This window comes from Sciurus vulgaris (genome assembly GCF_902686455.1).
Source record: "Sciurus vulgaris genome assembly, chromosome: 12".
NCBI lineage: Eukaryota > Metazoa > Chordata > Mammalia > Rodentia > Sciuridae > Sciurus > Sciurus vulgaris.
Window position 1 is genome coordinate 7,779,234 of NC_136473.1, and position 19,253 is coordinate 7,798,486.

The window sequence follows — 19,253 nt, forward strand, 5'->3', positions numbered from 1 at the left end:
TTCTGTCCTGTTTTGTAGAGTTGCTCCTAATTTTTTGTTTTCCTCTTAACCACACTCTGTGCCATGTTCGCTCCTCGCACTCTCCTTCCGAGAGAGGCTGCAGTGAAACCAAGTGAAATCAAACAACCCGCAGCAACCTTGCCACCCTCACCCTCTCTTAGCATTTACATTTCCGGTTTATCTTGCACAAAGCCAGTGTCTAGAATTTATGAAACCATAATCCCGCGGGTTCCCACACACTTCTCTTGGCAACATCTGGCAGTGGACTGTAGACTTGTCAGCCTTGGTGGGCACACATGTGAGCACAAAAGACAGAAAAGGGACTTAAATAAGGGGGGCTGGGGCTTGGCCTCCAGCAGGGTCAGGTGGAAATGGCAACCCGGACAGCATCTTCCCGGGGTTGGATCTGGAAAAGCCCGTGTTGCCTCGTCTTGGAGGAATTCCAGGCTGTGACTCCTGGACATCTCCCTATAGCCCTTAAACTCTAAGGTGAGACCCCAGATTGGGCACTTCAGGAATGCAGTTGTATTTCTTCTCCTGGATTTTGTTCTCCTGGTTTCTTGCAGTCTACTTTCTGCCAGTCTGGCTGTTTTCACACGTTCTGCCCCATTGGTGATGGATTCTGTGTTGCTGGGCCTAAGATCTCACAGGCAGCAGAACAGACATTTTCTCTCCAGGAACCCCGGAGGCGCCTAGCAGCCTTCCTGCCTCTGTGCCTTTGCTTCTTGGCCACTGCCCACCCTCCCTTTGCCCAGGGCTCCTCCCGGGGTCCAGGGGGCCAACGTGTTGTTTGGGTTTCCCAATGCAGAGGCCGGTGAGCCAAGGGGCTCAAACCTCACTCCCTGCAGCTGGCTTTTCATAGCCATTACTGGCACCCCCACGCAGGGCAGGGATGGGAGACGATTGTCTTTGAGCCCCCAACCTGCAAGCTGGCAGCACAGTGCTGGGCATGCAGCCAGTTCCTGGCAGATCTTGGCTCGATTCCCTCCCACGACACAAACTGGAGGAAAGGGTACTTGGAGATATTTCCAACTGAGCAGTTGGATATTCAGGAGAAATCCTTCTCTGCATTTGGAGAGATTTCCAACTCTGTTCCGATACGCTCAACTCCAGCCGCGCCTGGGCGGGCCTCCTGGAACTGATGGGGCAATATATCAGGCTTCTGCGCACTGCTCAGAGGCGCAGATAAAAATTAATTGAGTGTATTAAGGTATTGCTTTTATTTGAGTCTGTTTGGCATATACTTGGGCCTTTTTCCCTTTGTGTGGCCGCTGCGTATGCTAATGGGCATGATGAGTCATGCGCAGAGCCCCCCTGAGATCCCATTATCAGTGGATTTGAGGAACACTGCTTCAAAGGCTACAGGAGGGCGGCTGGAAGATGCAAGGAAGGAACATTCTGGCAAAGAGACCCACAGCATCGAACCCTGTGACCAAAGAGCTCAGTGCAGGCATGCATCTGAGACATCATGCGCTCCAATCCACCTGCATTTCTCCTGCACCCATTTAATGTGTCTGAGGGAGAGGTGCCAGCCCAGGTGACAGTCTGGCTTTTTCTGATGGCTGGAGAAGACTGCCGTGAGAACAATGAAAATTCCAACCTCAGGGCACATTTCTCAGGGTCTCAGGGGTCCCTTTTAAAACGCCCTTGGAGGTGGAGCCACAAGACAGGTAACATCTCAACACAAATGGTAAGAATCTACATTGTGTACAACCATAGAAACGAAATGATACACCCCATTTGTGAATCAAAATGCAGTCTGTAAAAAATAAAAAAAAAAATGAAAAACCCCAAAACCCAAATCTGGGTTACTTTAGTCCCATTGCCTGAGGACAAGGTCTAGAGAATGGAATGCCCTGGGGACTGTGGGGGTGTAGGGGGAACTGAGGCCTGGAGGAGGATGTCCTCATCCTGGAGGACAAGGGCTGGGAGGTACTGTGTGCCAACATGGGACTGGCCACCTTGTCATACATGAGAGCTGCTTGCCTGGGACTTGTCCAGTGGAAATGGAGCCTGTCCCCGGGAATCACGGCTGGGAAGGGAAACAAAACAGCGGCCCTCTGTGAGCCCAGGGTTTGAGAGACGGCCTTGGCCGCTCTTACAGGAACCCTGGACTCGGTGAGCAATTCCCCTGGCTGAGAAATTTAAAAACAAGACTGAGAAGGAGGAGGTGGTGCTCCTCCCTCCGGAAATACTGCACGGCAGGCACCATGCACAGTGGATACCATCTCGGCAAGGTGGAGCGGGAGCTCAGCTTCAACCTGCCACCTTTCTAGGCCTGAAGTTTACTGGGCAGCAGGCACACTGATCCAAGTCACCTCACGCTGCCGTGGAACACAATCAATGAGGTTACGGGTTTCAGAGAGCACGGTAGCTCCTGTCTCCCAAGAGGCAGTGAATTCACTCTTCCCCTGTGTCTTCCTTCCTCCCTCCCTCCCTCCCTTCCTTCCTTCCTTCCTTCCTTTCTTCCTTCCTTGCAGTAATGCTCATCTGGACTTAATAACTGAAAGCTGGTGGTGGACAGAGTATTGCCTTCATTTAAAAGCAGTCAAGGCACAGTTGGGGCCAGCACTGGACGGCTGTTTCTTTGGGTGACTCCCCTGTGCTCCTCTGGCTGCCCTAAAGCTGGAGCCTCCCTTCACGCCATTGGCATTAGAGACTGAGCACCTCCCTTGGGAAGTACCTTGATTGAAAGTGGCCTGCGCGTGAGATCAAGCCACGGCCGTGCCTGTGGCTTCCGACTCCAGTGGCATCTGAGTCTCATGAAGGAAGCTGGGTTTTGGGGACACCATGGTGAGCCCTGGCTTGTTTTAAAAGAAAGAAATGAGCTGTGCCAGGGCGTGTGCCCGAGTGCGTCCGTGTGGGGCAGCCGTGTGGAGGTTCGTGGGTATGCAACCTGTAGGCTAAAGGGGTTTCCTGGAGAGACATGGAGTCACGAGGAGGTGACCTGGAGTTTCAGCGTCTTGCTGGTGCTGGGCGGTGGAGCACCCTGAGCAGGAATCAGCCAGGATGAAGGGAGCATGTGTTCTGAGCTGCTGCGTGTCCCCTTCTGTTCCCAGGCTTCCCACCGGCAGAGGCGTGCCACACCCCCGTGGAAGAGCCATCAGCCCCGGGAGCCCATGCAGCCAGGGCCAGGCCATACCTCAGGTGCAGCTCCAGCTGAGCGTAGAGGAAGTGGAGGAACGCCCTCCGGGCCACGATCTCCGCGTGGCAGTCGTTGACCACCAGCCCCTGGTCGCTGATGTGCTCGCCGCTGATGCACTTGGTGCCCGAGGAGAGGACGATGACCTGTGCCTGCCTGGTGTCCAAGCCTGGGGGACACAGAGAGTGGTCAGAACAGCTTGGACTTCACGGGGTGTGGGGAGACCTGCTGCAGGTGACTTTGCTCACTTGTCCCAGAAGCACCAACCTCCACTTTTACCAGGCTGGCACGCAGGGAAAGTTCGATATGTCACGGGGGTTTGTGTGAGTGACAGAAGGTGCCTCCTGCAGGATCTTAACTCATCATGTGACGCTTTCATGCTGCACCCCCAGAAAGCAGCTGGGCTCACAGTTCTCACTCTGAGCTCTCCGCTGACTTCTCAAGCCAAGATCAGCATGGTCACCCTTGAGTTTTGTCTAAATGATTGCCGTTGAGCTGCTGATTGTTTATCTGATGGGAAATGGGGAGCTTGTAGTGCCCCCACTTTAGTGTGGAAGAGTCTTGGGGAAAGACAGGCATGACAGAGGTAGGATGGTGACCTGCCAGTAAAGAAGTGACCCGGTGACAGCTCAGTGTGGAGTAAGAGGGAGCTGGGCAGCTGCTGAGACTCTCAGGAGAGCAAAGTGCCTGCAGCCAGGCGTGCCAATCACCTGCTCTACCCCAGAAATTCTGCCACCTGCCCCTGTCCTCCCTGTCAACAATCGCATCTTCACCAAAAGGTCTGCTAATGGGCATGTGCTGTGGGTGATGGCAAAGGAAGGGTCCCCAAGCCTGGGCCCCACTCTGCAGACCCCTCCATATTTGCCATGCCCAGGGCATAGTGGGGACAAGGTGCAAGCCTGAGGCCGGCATGCCCGTGTTCCTCCTTCCTGTAGGAGTGACTGTCCCTCAGAATGCAGGAGCCAGGTGAGCAGCTGAGCCGGGTCCCCCGTCCACTCCAAACATGCCCATCCATTTGGTTGTCAGGGCACAGTCCCGTGTTCTGTGGAGGGAGACACCTGCCTTTCCCATTCTCTCACCTTAACGGGGTTTGCCCTGCAGTTCCAGCCAATTTCCAACACTGCAGGAGTCAAGGCCCAGTGGTTTGCAACGGTAGGGGTGTGTGGTGGGACAGGAAGCAGCCTGTGGCTCAAGAACCCTGGTAGACAGCAGAACCCTGCTGAGGGGCCGCTGCACAGGCCAGCAGGGCCTGAAGGCCTCTGAAGTCCCCTCCAGAGCCACATCTCCAGGCTGGTGCCTGGGCAGTGGAGGGTGTCTGGTAGGTGCAGCCCTTGTGTATGCCTGTCCAGGCTCAGGCAGCTCAGCAGGGTAGTAGACGGGGGCTTGCAGGTGCCACAACAGCCACACACCCAGGTCACCCTCGTGACAGCTGCCTGGGCAGGTTTGTGTTGTGCTCCTGGCAGTTGCCCACGGTCCAGGCTTGGCCCTGGTCTCACAGTTTAGGGACAACACATCCATGTGACGTCTGTGCTTCCCGAAACTTACACCTGCAGATGATGTGCAACTCAACAACATCATGAGAGTGAGGGAAGTTCCTGCTTCAAAACCACATGGCTCCCACTTACTTGCCCCGAGGAGCCGTGGACAGCTGGCAGACGGCGGGCAGCAGGCAGCCAGGCCTCCCCTCATCCACGCTACCCATTTCTGAGAGGCCACAGTCTCTTACCCCCTCACTGAGGTGCACAGAGGGGCAGAGCCAGCCTCCTGCAGCCCCAAACCGTTTCCTTCCTCCCTGGTCTTTTCCAGGGATCACCCAGCAGCCAGTCCTCAGAGCTCAGGAAACCTTGAACACCAGGTGTTTTCAGGATTTGGTTTCTAGAACTGTGAAACAGCTTCTGCTTGCTTCTGGCCATATGTAACTCATGGAAAGAATTCAGACACCTCTCCGAGGACAGCCAGGGACAAACTCACAAGGTGTCTCAGGTTGTTATTACTGTTATTTAAATGCTATCTATAAGCCGTAAGAGCAGAGAGTTATGAGGTCACACTTACCAAGGGGGCAATTTTCTTCATTTCCCTGAATCCCAGGTTCCCACTCATAGCTGGGGGCAGCATTAGTGCTGCCTAGACACCCCCCCCCCCCCCCCCCCCCCAGGGTCCTCTACATTTTAACCTTTTCCCTTGACAGGATCAACTTGCAGGACAGGAGCAGATAAACTGATACTCCATGATAAACTTGATAAACTTGATCCTAACAAGCAGATAAACTTGAAACTGACATGAAAGGCATAGGATCCTTCCTGATTTCCTTTTCACAGGGCGATGCTCATTTTAAATCATAGACAAAGGAACTTTGTGGACAAGATGGTTCTCTGCAGTGACTGAAATCCGAAAAAAATATCAAAAACAACTTCCAAACTTAGTGTTCTTTAAACTGTGATATTGATTACCTTTGCTCAAGATCCTAGAAAAACTGCAAGTCAAAGTTGATTCTCCTACTCTAATCGTCCATGTGTAAATGTATATTTTCTCTTCACTTAGGGTAAATTCCTTGAGGGTAGGAGCTGAAATTCCCACAGAATATTTTAAGAAGGAGCTCCCCAGGAGTCTGGGCAATTATATAGATTGCCTGGCACAAACCGGTCAATGTTCCTGACTCAAAATCAAATCCTATTTTCTAGGCACTACGATTGCAGATCCAGGGGATGGTATTGGGACACCCATTCGTCCTACCATGCACCGAGCAAACTGCTGTACACTGGGTTCTGGATTCTATGCTGTGAGTGGTCAGTACAGAGTGGTAATTTAGCAGCCGATCATACCCTACTCTGTGGAATTCTCTGGTAAATGTGAACCATTTCCTTACAGAGATGATATGTAAATTGAGGAATGCCAGAGCAGACCTTCCGTTTTTAATAAGAATTACTTCCTTCAATGCAAACAGTGCTGAGCACATCATAAGTCCTTTATATGTTCTGGTTCCTCTGACTTGAAAAGTTCTCCCTGGAGAACTTAATTCTAACCTTCGAATGATATCTGCCCCCTCCTGCCCACACATAGTTTGGATATTTCTTTGTGAGAGATGAAGAGAACAGAGAGGAAGAAAATGGACGAAGACCAGAGGGGAGAATGAAGAAGGGAGGAAGAGGGGATGCAGCAAACGTCTACTCCCTTGGTTGAGGTCAATGGAGGGTTGGCCCGCTACATGCATTCAGTGAGCCTCCATGGTGGCTGGTGGAGCAGCATTCTCTTCTGCTTCTGGAGAGCCCTGGCAGCTGGGCTAACTGCCTGTCCAGTGTCCTTCCTCACTCAGCGAGGCTGCCCTGCACAGCTACCTCCTCCCACCGACTGCATTGCTCTCCTTCTGACTTCTCTTGGCAATCTCCATTTCCAAAGAGGACTCAGGAGTTGGGCTGGGCATCCTTGCACTGTATCCCTCATGGTGGTGAGTTTGGCTTCCTGGTGAGCTCATGAAGCAACTGGACTTGTTAATCACAGCTACACTGCTTCGATAAAAGCAAAGATAAAGGACAACGAAACTCCTGTGCTTTCTTCTCTTGGAAAAGTTTAAAAGCAGCTGCAATATGGCTGCTGCCCACTCCCTAGGTTCTGGCCCCTTGTAGCTCAGCCATTCACTGGGTGGGCTACCTCTGGGCTTGGGAGCCAATGGTTTGTCAGCAGGACCTGAGGTTTCTGAGAGGGGGACCAGCCAGCTGCTCACTCAGGGTGTCTTGGAGCTATTTTCCACATAGAACATTTAAGAGTGTCACATGTCACATGGACAGTTAATGAAGAGCCACCTTGATGGAGCTATTGTTTTGCACACTCCAGCTTCATTAAAGCAGGTGCTCGAAGCGGTGGGAAATAGCATCTCTAATCACTGCTTCCTGTGTTTCGGTGTTCTGATGGGGGTCATGCGTAGTCTAACTTAGAAGTGGATAGCTCTTTGAGAGCAGTACTGTTGCTCTTGGGGTCCTGGCCTGGTTCTCCTCTTTTGATTCCATGGAGATTATAGCTGTAGAAAAAAAGAAACTGCTTTCCTTTCACCCCTCATTAATTCTCAACCCTGCTTGACTCCGGACTCTGTCATATTCAGTACAATTATGTGGCTCAAGAAATGCATTATTTGCTTATTCACTTTTCATTAACCCCACCTCCTGTGTGCCGGCACCATGCTAACTAACACGGGAGAGACCAGATTTTTAAGACACGGTCCTATCCTTTGGCATCTATTTAGGGAGATGACACAGAGACAGAAATGTGTACAAAATAAGATACTGTGTGATGAATACATCACAAGTGCTACACACAGAAAGTCACTAGCATCAACACAGAGGCAGACAGAAAGAGGACACACAGGAATTTGTATTTAGATAGCGTTTCGGAAATTTGGCGTGTGTTCATGTGGCGTGGGAAGAGGCATCTGAGGTAGACTGAAGACAATGGCCAAAGTTGTGGGTGGAAAAGGCACAGGTGCATTTTGGGGGGACAGTGAATTCTATTTTGGCACCAGTGGGAGATTGGAATAGGGCAGTGGTGGTGGTCCAGCTTCAAGGGCAGGTGGAAGTTGATTACCGAGGGTCGTGAATGCCACCCCGAAGCTGTTACGTCTTATGTGATGGGGGGTCGGGGGAGTTGTTAAAGGATACTTTGAGCAGGACGGTGACATTGTTGTCAGTGAGTGGATGTGGCGTAGAGGGAGTGCATGAGTGGAGAGAGACGATACGGGAGCAGATGGGAGGCTGTTGCAATGGTGTAGAGTGTGGGCATCGTACAACGAGGACTCAGAAATCCAGGCCAGAAGGGGCAGGGTGGGGGACTCAGAGAAACCTAGGAGGAATGAGTGGACAGGCTTGGGAAAGTGATTAAAATGAGGGAGAGAGAAAGAGAGGGAGGAAGGAAGAGAGGAGGAGAAGAGAAGAAGAAGAAGTCGTCAAAGCAAATGCTTAAGAACTACATGTTAAAAATGAAAACTTTAAACATTTTTATGAAGAACAGCCAAATTCAATGCCGACAGTCTTAATTTGGGTGTGAGGAAAAGATAGACATAGGCCATTATTGCTCCTCTCAAAGCCGGTGGAGGGTGACTTGATGGCATGATCAATTTTATGAGTTGGAAAATGAGCATGGCGGCAAAGGAAAAATAGAAGCAAAAAATGTATCAGGAACCAAGTCTTTATTAACTAGCATTTAAGTTGATGATTTTTCTTTCACTCTCCTGTCCTACGATTCTAGGGTGAAAATATGGAATTGTCACACAGGGAGGCAGGCACAGATGTTATAAAGTGCTGCCATCCTTGCTCGATCCTCAGATAAAGATCATTGCTCCTGTATTGAGATTATGACTTTTCTGGTCTTGCCAATGTTAATCTCCACGTGTGACATGGTGGCGTCTGGGGAAGAAGCATCCTGTTACTGCACAGAAATTTAAGATGTTCTCCTTTCGGCACTTTGGTTTCCTATGTGCAGACCCTTGATGCCTGGGGAATGGGCATGAAATGGTCATTGCAAGGGGACCTCGAAGCTGCCCCCTGCCATGCGCATAGATGCTGTAAGTTATGCTTTGTATAGTGGGTCTTGGGTCAGGCTAGCTAGAAGCAGAGGCTGAGTCTGGGGACCTTGGACATTGATTTATTGAGAGAGTCAGGAAAAGAGGACAGGGTGGAAGAAGAAGCTGGGCAAGAAGGAGGTTTTGAGGAAATTGAGGTGGAGGCTGACCTCACAGAAAACTTGAAATCCTAAGGGCACCACAGAGTCGTCCTGCCTCCAGGCAAGGTGGCCGGGAGTTTTACACTCCATCAGTCAGCTGCGTGGCGTTTCTGGATGTGCTGCCTTCTGTAGTCCAAGGGCGTTTCTCAGAAGGCTACAGCCATGAGCTGCTCCCAGCTGGCACTTGGGCAGCTGGCAAGTGGGCAGGAGGCAGGAAGAGGCCTGGGGTGGTACCAAGGGCGTTACTCCAGTGTGTTAACATCTGACAGATAACACTGTTCTAGAAAAATGCAAATTTGTCCAGAAGCATCCCTCAAAATACAGTAATTACTGGCTGTCTCTTTTCTCATGAAATGGCATAAAACTAATATGAGAGTAAAGTAAATATCCTGCAGAACAGCGTGAGAAATGATCATAGGAAACAAGCATACTGATTTCTAGAAGATATATAGAAAGAGTGATGAGAGGTCCTTTCCCATCAAAGCACCAATCCTGGCTAGTTTTGTAGCTTTCCCTGAGCCTTTAAGTAGCAGATGGTTTCAAGGCTATTCACAGTTTTCTGGAGCCTATTAAAGGAAGGAAGACCTCAGACCATGGCCATCGAATGCCCACATCGTCGACAATGTCCACCGAGACAACAGGAGGAAGGGAATAACAGAAGGCACTCAGCGAGGAATATACAAAATTCTAAATAAAATTCTGTCCATCAGACAGCAGAGGAAAACAACTGTACAATGCAGGCTTACTCCAGAAATGTGTAAATGGATTACATAAACAAGGAAAATACAAAAATATGACTGTAATCACAGACACTGAAAAGGCATCTGATAAAATGCAGCCATGACTTTAGATAAAAACTCAATAAAGTAGAATAAAGGGATTTTTTTCCAACATGATTTTACACACACACACACACACACACACACACACACACACACACTCTCGGCATCGAACTTGATGGGAAGCCCTGGAGGGATTTCTTCTACACCCAGGAAAATGTCAGGAACGTCACTGGAATTCCGTTGTGCATCTGCCAAAGCTATTAACCAACATAACAAGGAAAAGGAATGAGAAAATTAGACGTATAGTAATGGGAAAGCAGCAGGTAACGTCAGCACCATCTGAACAGCACTGATCATAGAGGTGGAAATCTCGGGGGAGCCCGGTTGAAATACTGTTAGAGAGTTCAATAAGGCGGCAGAGAACAAAGTTAATATACAGAAATCAATAGTTTTCATATGTACACACAAGAACCAGAGAGGAACTATAAAGGAAAAACAACCCCATTTACAACAGCTACAAACAAAGTAATAGGAATAAGTTTAACAAGCCATGAGCAAGAACGATGACGAATAAAACTTTAAGTCCCTGGAAGGAGGCCAACCCTGTTTGACATGCTGCATTCCCAGGCAGGAAGCTCTGACGCCATGAATTCTCTGCAAATTGATTTATAAGATGGATGTGATTTCAATAGAAAGAGCGATAGCTGTCTTGGACCAACTCGCCTGGTTCAAAAGTGTGATTTTGTTTTGTTGCTTAATTTTGAACCAGGAAAGCTGAATCTGAAATGACACTCAGAGAATTCTGGGGAGAACAAGGACCAACGCTGGGAGACAAACTCAGTGGACACCAGGCAGGTCACCAGGGCTCAAGGGGACCCATGCGTGAAGCGGACAAGGGCAACAGAAGAGTCCAGAAATCAGCCCCCACACAAGGAGGAATTCAGTACGGGACAAAGGTCGTGACCTCTCAAATCACCAGAGCAGAGAGAGACCATTTGATTCATCCATCTTGTAACCAGAGTCATCTGAAAAGTGAAACCCAATCTTTATCTCACACCACCACCAGGGTGAATGCCAAGGAGAGCAAGATACAGATGTTTAAAAGGGGAAGAACTGATGCATGAATGTTTGTAGCAAATTTCTCCTACTTTCCCAAACTCGGAAGCAACCAAGATGTCCTTCTGGTAAGCGAATGGAAAAATTAACCGTGGTCCATGGAGACAGTGGAGTACTACACAGCACTAAAGAGAAATGCACTGTCAGGCCATGACAAGATGTGGGGAAAACTTGAATGCACAATGTTAAGTGAAAGAAGCCAGTATGAAAAGACCAGGAACGCTATGTTTCTGACAGTGTGGCATTTTAGGAAGGGTGAGACCACGGAGACCATGAAAAGATCAACAGCTGCTGGGGACTGTTAGAGGAGGTGTGAATAGGCCAAAACAGAGATTTTGGGACAGCAAAACTATAATAGCAGTGCAAACCCATAGAATGTCCAACACTGAGAGCATTCCCTAATGTAAATTATGGACTTTGATTAAAAAAAAGAGATGTAGATCTACTAGAATAAAATGAGGCATGATCTCTTCTTAACCTTGATGAGAAAAAGAACTTTCTAATAATAACTTAAAATTCCAAAGAAGAAAAATTGTTAAGTGCAAGTGAAAAAATATTTCTGCCCAGGAAAAATATCTTAAAGGCAGTAAAAAGGCAATGAAGGAAACTAGGAAAAATCGCCATTTGTATCATAGACAAAGCACTATAACTCTAATATATAAAGGATTTTTAGAAATAAAAATATCCCAATAGAATGATCGGAAAAGGCTAACTAAATAGTTCAGAAAAAGAAAAGAGCTGGTTCTTAAATATGCAGAAAAACTTCAACTTTGCTGATAAAAACAATTAAAATGCAGAGAGACAATTCTTATCTATCAAATTGGTAAATATCCAAGTGTTTATTAATGTACAATTGGAAAGACAATGAAAAAACTTTTACTCTTCTAAGTGGTGAACAGGAAGATATGTTGATAGAATACATTTGAAGGACAATTTAGCAATATCAATCAGACTTGTAAATGCACATGTCATTTGATCTAGTAATTCCCCTTCTGGAAATTTATTTTATCCATATATCTGCATGTACATGAAAATGATTTATGCATACATGTACTTACTATAGAAATGTTTGTGATAGCAAAATAACATAATCTAAGTGTTCGTCAGTAGGGGATTCTTTGAAGTATAGCATCTGTATATTGGAATCCTGTAGAACCATTATGAGACAGAGTTGAAAATTCTCTATAGATATAGAAAAATTCTTAAGATATATTGTTAAGTGAAAAAAATCCAGATGCAGAAAATGTGTTTAATATCCTGTCTTTTGTATTGAAAAAAGGAAGACAAGAACATACATGCATTCCCTCCTATACATGCACATGTATACAGAAACTGGAAGGGGTATCAGTGAGAGTCTGGGATTTTATCCTGTGGCCATACTAGTGTTAGCCTGTTCTGTCTCATGGATGCTGGCAGAAGACACAGGACTCCGGGGTCAGAGACAAAGGATGCCATGCAGTTCTGTAGGAAGCACGAGGAGCATCACGGTGGATTTGCCACCCCTCCTTTGCCTGGTTCTCAGAGGGTGTTGCACATACAGCTCAGGAACAATGAGTTTTGCAGTTCATAACCTCCTAGCAGGGGTAGGCAAGCGCTCCTGCTTCTTTGTCCTGGACGGAAGAGTGCCTCATCCTTCGAAGTTGCTTGCTGCAAAAGCAGCCCTAACGAATGTTCCAGGAAAGAGCATTCAGGGCCTTAAATTCTTGTCATATCCACAGGAAAGTGTGGTGATGCTCAGGCTGGTGGCCAATGGCCTGTTCCAACAATATCTAAGGAAATAACAGCAAATGGAAGTGTGGTCATGACTGGGGGGAGATGGGTCATGATGGGAAGAGGTGGCTTAGGAGATGGGTGAGGGAAAGCTTTACTGTTTGCTTTTTTGATACAACACATTAAAGTACAATAGAATAACAATTCAATGACATCAGTAGTAAATCTTCCTATTCAGAGGATTGGCGCTTACAACTATGGCAACTGATATGTGCTCCAAAGATATGACTATAAATAAGCCTTGAGAATAGGTGAACAGCATATGACCAGACAGATGTGCCCCACTGTGTGACTGGTAATGCCCTTCCCGGATAAAAGAGGGTTTGTCAGAGGACAACTTCTAGCAGCATGAGTCCCCGATCTACAGCAAAGTTTGCTTTGTCTCCAAATGCCTTACTTTTGAAACACCTCACGAGGCCTTTGTGTGACATACTAGAACCAGTGAGATCTTAAGTCTGCTGAGAGACTAGGTTTATAGAGCAGTGAGCGAAAATGAGTGTGTGACAGATACTGTCAAACATCATTATGATGTTTGTAAGTGGTTTAAATTAGGGAACACAAGGTAAGGCACCCCTAACATTGCTTCAGTTGGGCTCATGAAGGAAAAGTTTGGCAACCTTCCTCCTGGGTGGGTCTAGCTGTGCAGGTCATTTCTGAGACGGGGATAAACACAATTGTTGTTTTGAAAATAACCCAATCGGTGAATGGGTAAAGGAACTGAACAGGCACTTCACAGAAGAAGTATGAATGCTCAACAAATATATTAAAAAATTTTCAACATCTCTAGCAATTAGAGAAATGCAAATTAGAATAATAATGAAATTTCATCTCACTCCAGACAGTATGGCAATTATCAAGAACACAAGCAACAATAAGTGCTGACAAGGATTTTGGGGAAAAGGCACACTCATACATTGCTGATGGGACTGCAAATTGGTGCAACCACTCTGGAAAGCAGTATGCAGATTCCTCAGAAAACTTGGAATTGAACCAACATTTGACCAAGTGATCCCACTCTTCGGCGTATGCCCAGAAGACTTAAAATCAGCATAACTATAGTGACATACTATTGCTATAAACATCAATGTTTATAGCAGCTCAATTCACAATAGCTAAGCTATGGAATCAGTCTAGGTGCCCTTCAACAGATGAATGGACAAAGAAAATGTGGTACATATACGCAATGGAATATTGCTCAGCCTTAAAGAAGAATGAAATTATGGCATTTGCAAGTAAATGGATGGAATCGGAGAATATCATGCTAAGTGAAATAAGCCAATCCCCAAAAAACCAAAGTCCGAATGTGCTCTCTGATATGTGGATGCTGGCTCACAATAGACAGGGATTGGGTGGGTTGGGGTGGAGGTTCACGGGATTGGACAGGGTGGAGTGGGGGGAAGGGATGGAGGATGGGAATGGGAAAGAGCAGAGTGGACACTACTTTCCTATGTTCATATATGAGTACATGACCAGTGTAACTCCACCTCATGCACAACCACAAAAATGGGAAGTTATGCTCCATGTATGTATGATATGAGTACATGTACAACTGAAAAGAAAAATAATAAAAAATGGCTGTTTGGAGCACTTCCTATTTTTGAGTGCATTTTGAGACGGCTGCCATGACTGTCCCCATTTTCAAGGTGAGAGAGCTGAAGTGCGGGGTGCTGAGTGACTTATCAAAGCTGATAGCAGGTGTGTAGGGAGGGGCAGGCACTCCTGCTGCTGTCAGTCAGGCTATCTGTGGGTCCGGTTCAGAGGAAGTGACGACGGTATGCTGAGCCAGCAGTGTGCGCTGGGTGTAGTTAGAAAACAACCACACACACTTGATTTGTTTTTTCTTGCTGATCGTTCACATTTATTTTGCTTTTCTCCCCTGGTCAGCTAATATTGGTTCTTATGTTTATTTTTTTCATAGTACAAATGATGGCTAGTTTTATTGAATAGTTTTTACAAGTTAGGCACTGTGATAACGTTTTATACTTGCTACCTTTAACGACTAATTATTTTTATTGTGGTAACAACACTTAAAATGAGATCTACCCATGCAACAAATTGTTAGGTGCTCAGTAAGTAAGGTCAACCATAGCACCATGTTGTAACTGCGGATCTCACGGCACCACTGAAACTTTATGCTCCTTGACCAGCAGCTCCCATTTTCCCTCCCCTCAGTTCTTGGCGACCACCATTCTACTCTCTGTTTCTATGCACTTGACTATTTTAGATTTCATATACAAGTGGAATCCTGACCCAGCTTATTTCACTGAGCATAATGTGCTCAGAGTTCATCTATGTTGCCAAATATGGCAGAACTTCCTTCTTTTTTAAGGCTGAATAATATTTCACCAAATGTCTCAATGGCATTTCTTTATTCCTTCCTCTGTTTATTTAGGTTGCTTCTGCATCTTGGCTGCTGTGACTAATACTGCAGTGGCCATGGAGACTCTTTTCTTAGGTAGCCAAGTTCCCTTGACTTTGGCTGACCTCATGAGTGAAAGTGACTATTTCCATGCAGTGGTCAAACACTTTGGACATTACTTAAGGTGAAACCTCCCCATCCTTCTGTTGTTTCCTCTGCCCTATTTCCAAGGGTCTGCATCCTTAGGGAGAAATGTGGGGAGGAAGGAGACGTAAACAGGCTCTTTTAGTTTGTTTTGTGCTCCTGTGACAGATGGCCTAGAGTGGGTAATTTGTAACAAACATAAATTTATTGTCTTACATTTGTGGAGGCTGGAAAGTTCAGGATCGAGGGATAGACATTTGTGGAGGGACTTTTTGCTGCAGCATAACATGGCAGAAGGGCAAGAGAGAGTGCCAGAGGGGCGAACCCACTAATGTGACAACACCCCCCGCCACAAGAACAGCCTGAGTCCATTCACAAAGAGCCCCTAGAGACGTAAGCATACCTGACAGGGCCCACCTCCCAATATTGTCACGGGGGCAACTTAATCTCAACATGAGTTTTGGAGAGGACCAACGTTCAAACCACGGCATAGCACAGAGTTCTTGAATGCTTTGGATTGACAGACACTGGACCTTTGTTGGGACTAACAGGTGTTTCAAGCTGGCTTCTTCTCCTACAGGCACTTTCATTTCTGTTAGATCTTCCCTTCCTCCCCTGCCCTTCTCTGGGGATTTATACCTGTGGTTGGCTTTGATGCAGGTGAATGCATCTCTCTGGCCGGTCTCTTGCATTGACATTTTTAGTTCCAGAAAATTGGCCAGTCCAGTCCTCTAATGACACCATTCCACCTCCTTCCTCTTTCCCACCAGGGAAACACTTTTGGGGAAAGATGACCAGGTTGGCAGCTGTCAATCTGGCTGACATCCAAAGCACAAGACTTCCAAGATGGTGGGTGCTATCGTTTGAATATTTGTGTCCCTCCAAAATTCATATTGAAACAGCATCCCCATAAACAAGAGGAATCCAAAGGTGTGACCTTTGGAAAACGATTGGGTCAGGAGGGTCCTTCTGGATGGATCTGTGCTGGCTTGAAGAGGTTGGAGGGACCTAGCTAGGTCCTTTTTGCTCTTCCATCCTTTGCTATGTGAAGACATGGTGTACCGCCCCTCTGGAGGACAAAGCATTGAGCACTTCTTGGAAGCCGAAACTAGGGCCTCAGCAGACACTGAACTGGCTGACCCCTTGATCTTGGGCTTCCCAGCCTCCAGAACTGTGAGAAACAACTTTATATTGTTGACAGAGTATCCAGTCTCAGGTTTGTTATTATAGCAACCCAAGTGGACTAAGCTGATTACCATCCTCTTAGCATACTACGGCCCCACCCAGCTCTGGGAAGAATGTTCTTCTACTTATTTAATGGGAACCAAGTAATTCTTAACCTGTTTCAATTCTTTGAATGGCAGTTTCATTGGCTATATCTGATTTTGAAGGGAAGAATTACTAAATTTCTAAGAATAAAACTAAAGGTAAGGGTTGGGGATGTAGCTCAGTTGGTAAAGTGCTTGCCTCACAAGCACAAGGCCCTGGGTTCAAATCCCCAGCACGGCAAAAACAAAACAAAAAACTAAAGGTAAAATGTATCAATCTGCATCCGAGAAATAAATCTCAAAATTATAGAAATCAGAGGCACAAAGGGATGATTTTTATCGTACCCGTGGATTGCCCCAAGGGCGTGATGTATATTAATTCTGACTCCCTATTTTCTAGCACCCTGTCCATGGAGTTTAATGACTCAAGCAACAGGGTTTCTACTCATCCTTTGGGGAAGGCTCTTCCACAATTTATTAGCGCTTAGCATTGGGAAGCCTTTCCCAATCATCAGCTGAAATGACTGGCTTGTTTCATTCTGTTACTTGGGTTTTATCTGTAAGAGCTCCCAGCTCCTTGTGATTTGCTGTCTCCAACTATTTGTAGAGAATATCATGACCTGCCTGTACTCCCTCTTCTAGTCATTATTTGATTAACATCTATGTTGTATTTTCAATCTTTTCCTGAAAGCAAATCCTTTTTCTTCCAAAGTTTTTGTTTCCATCCTCTAAATTTCTTCTAATTAGTTCAAAATCAGGTGGAGTTAACAATGCCTGCCTGGGGCACGTCTGCTCTGTTAGGTGCATGACAGGGCCAACGCTGAAGAAAACAGTTTTGCTTTTGCCGGGATATTTTTCTTCCACTAGGGTCTTGATGGATGGTCGCCTCCAGAAATTGGAAGACAGCAGTGTCTCCTGGGCTTTTATTCTCTAAATATTGCAAATACATTGATTTTAGGAGGAAAATAAGTTATGTGTCAGTGTTTTGTTTGTCTCCTTACAAATGACAACATATCTGTAAAGAATATCAGATAACAAGGTGCTGGCAGGCAGAAACCAACAGGCTCCAGGGCACAGGTATTTCTACAACTTTGCTTTTGGACTGCAGTCAAGTAACTTTAACTATGATCAGTTGTCTCATCTGGGAAAAGTTTTGGGGGATTAAAGAAAATCATGTGAAGTTTTAAAAGTTTTAAAGGCCATAATTTCTGGCTATTAGAATTGCATATATTTCAATTTCCCTGTAATCATATTTATCAATCAGCAACCAGGCCTTTCCTGCCATCTTGGCTGGAATGATAGTCAAAACCATATGTTCTATTATTACTTAACTTGACCACAGACCGTGTGTTCTTTCTATGAGAACAGGAGGGTTTGTTTGGAGCAGCTAAGACAGAGCAGATTTGGAGATACCTGGAAAGTACACATGAACAAGACTCTGGGCTGTATGCTAATGAAAAACTCGATGAGAAGTACTCAGTGTCAAGGCATGTCTTCACATCTCTTCCCGTCTGTGCATCCATGCATGCAGTCATCCATCCACGCATCCATCTAACACGCATTGAACGCCTTGAGAAAGGAGGCTTCACACTGTGAGCTTCCAAAGTCCCTTCATGAGCACATGCTCACAGGGGAGGAAGGAGGCAGGCGTGGTTGCAGAGAAGCAACTTACTGTGATCAGAGCTTCAACAGACCTGTGGACACGTTCTGCGAGGGTGGGACTCGAGGCCGGTATGAGGGGGGACAGGTGGGACATTTGTCCTGTTGAAGGGTGCATAACCATTTGCCAGGTGACAAGGAGGAATGCAGGGGAAGCCATGCAGGGGAAGCAGCCTGCGTGAAGTCCTCAAGCTCTGGAGAGCGAGTTGTGTAGCAGCCCCAGCTCTGAGGTCAGGATGTGGGGGACCCCAGCACATGCGGTACCAGCACTGCTGGTCTTCTTCCCAGAGAAGAGGCTAGAAGGGGACTGGGCAGCAACCTGGTCTCTACCAACCCTGAAAGAACTAGCACTTCTTGCCTAAAAGGCACCAAGCAAACTGCCAGCCTTAAACTCTTCTGATCAGAAGAATCTCTTGTTCACAGGTGCCTGTGAACATGCCCTGAAAACCTGTCTTCAGCAATGCTTCCAGGTTACGCTTGTGACCAGGTGAACCAGGTGAACACAGGTATGTGAAGAATGCAGGTGCACATTTAAAATTTTTTTCCAATTGGCTGCGGGATGTTATACTGTGGGAGAGCAAAATGGGCACTTGAGCAGTTTAAGGGCCGACAGGCCGTGGTTTTGCATGCTGACACACAGCAGCTCTGCTTACTGACATTTAGCCACGGAGACTTGCAGTGGCTAACAGGTACCTGTAAAACATAATGGCAGGAGCAGAAGCGGGAAATAAAGCAACGGACGGAATATCCCCCTTTAGGTTTAGTGCAATAAAAGTCCCTAAGCTGTACGAGCTAAGAGTTCCTGGGTTGTCGACAAGCCTGTACCCATACAAGGAATATCGAATGCACCCTCCAATGGAATTGCACCAACGCCCTTGCCTGGATGCACCCCAAACTTGCTTATGTATAAAAGTAGAAGCCCTGCTGCACTCAGATTTTGGGAGTCATCCCTCAGGGCCATGACACCATTCATAAAGTGGAGTTTCCAGATGTGGGTGTCCTGACTCTCATTTCCTGCTACAATATGAAGGCAGTTTGGAAACAGGTATTCTTAACCGAAGTGGGATTTTTAGGTAAGCAATTTGAACAGAGAAACCACTAACCCTGAGAGGCTGATTCCATGAGGTTGAGATTTACACATATATTGTGCTCAACAGGTTTGGTGGTATCTGCAAAGGACCCCCATGTTGTGGGTACCTACAGGTACCGTGTGACCATTTGCCAGTGTTTCAAAGGAGAGTGAGTCTGTCACTATCTCATTTTATGTGTGGCTGTGAAAGCCAGGATTTCTAAGCACCAGTACT

General features: G+C 46.7%; 1 protein-coding gene across 3 annotated transcripts in view; it reads right to left on the minus strand.

Moving 5' to 3' along the window:
• The window catches only part of ADARB2 (adenosine deaminase RNA specific B2 (inactive)), a 487,529-nt gene that overhangs the window by 43,552 nt on the left and 424,724 nt on the right, over positions 1–19,253 (minus strand). For all 3 annotated transcript variants that reach the window (XM_079107790.1, XM_079107789.1, XM_079107791.1), the window contains one exon: positions 3,143–3,311. In XM_079107790.1, the coding sequence (XP_078963916.1) occupies positions 3,143–3,311 (169 nt within the window). The remainder of the gene's footprint in view (positions 1–3,142; positions 3,312–19,253) is intronic.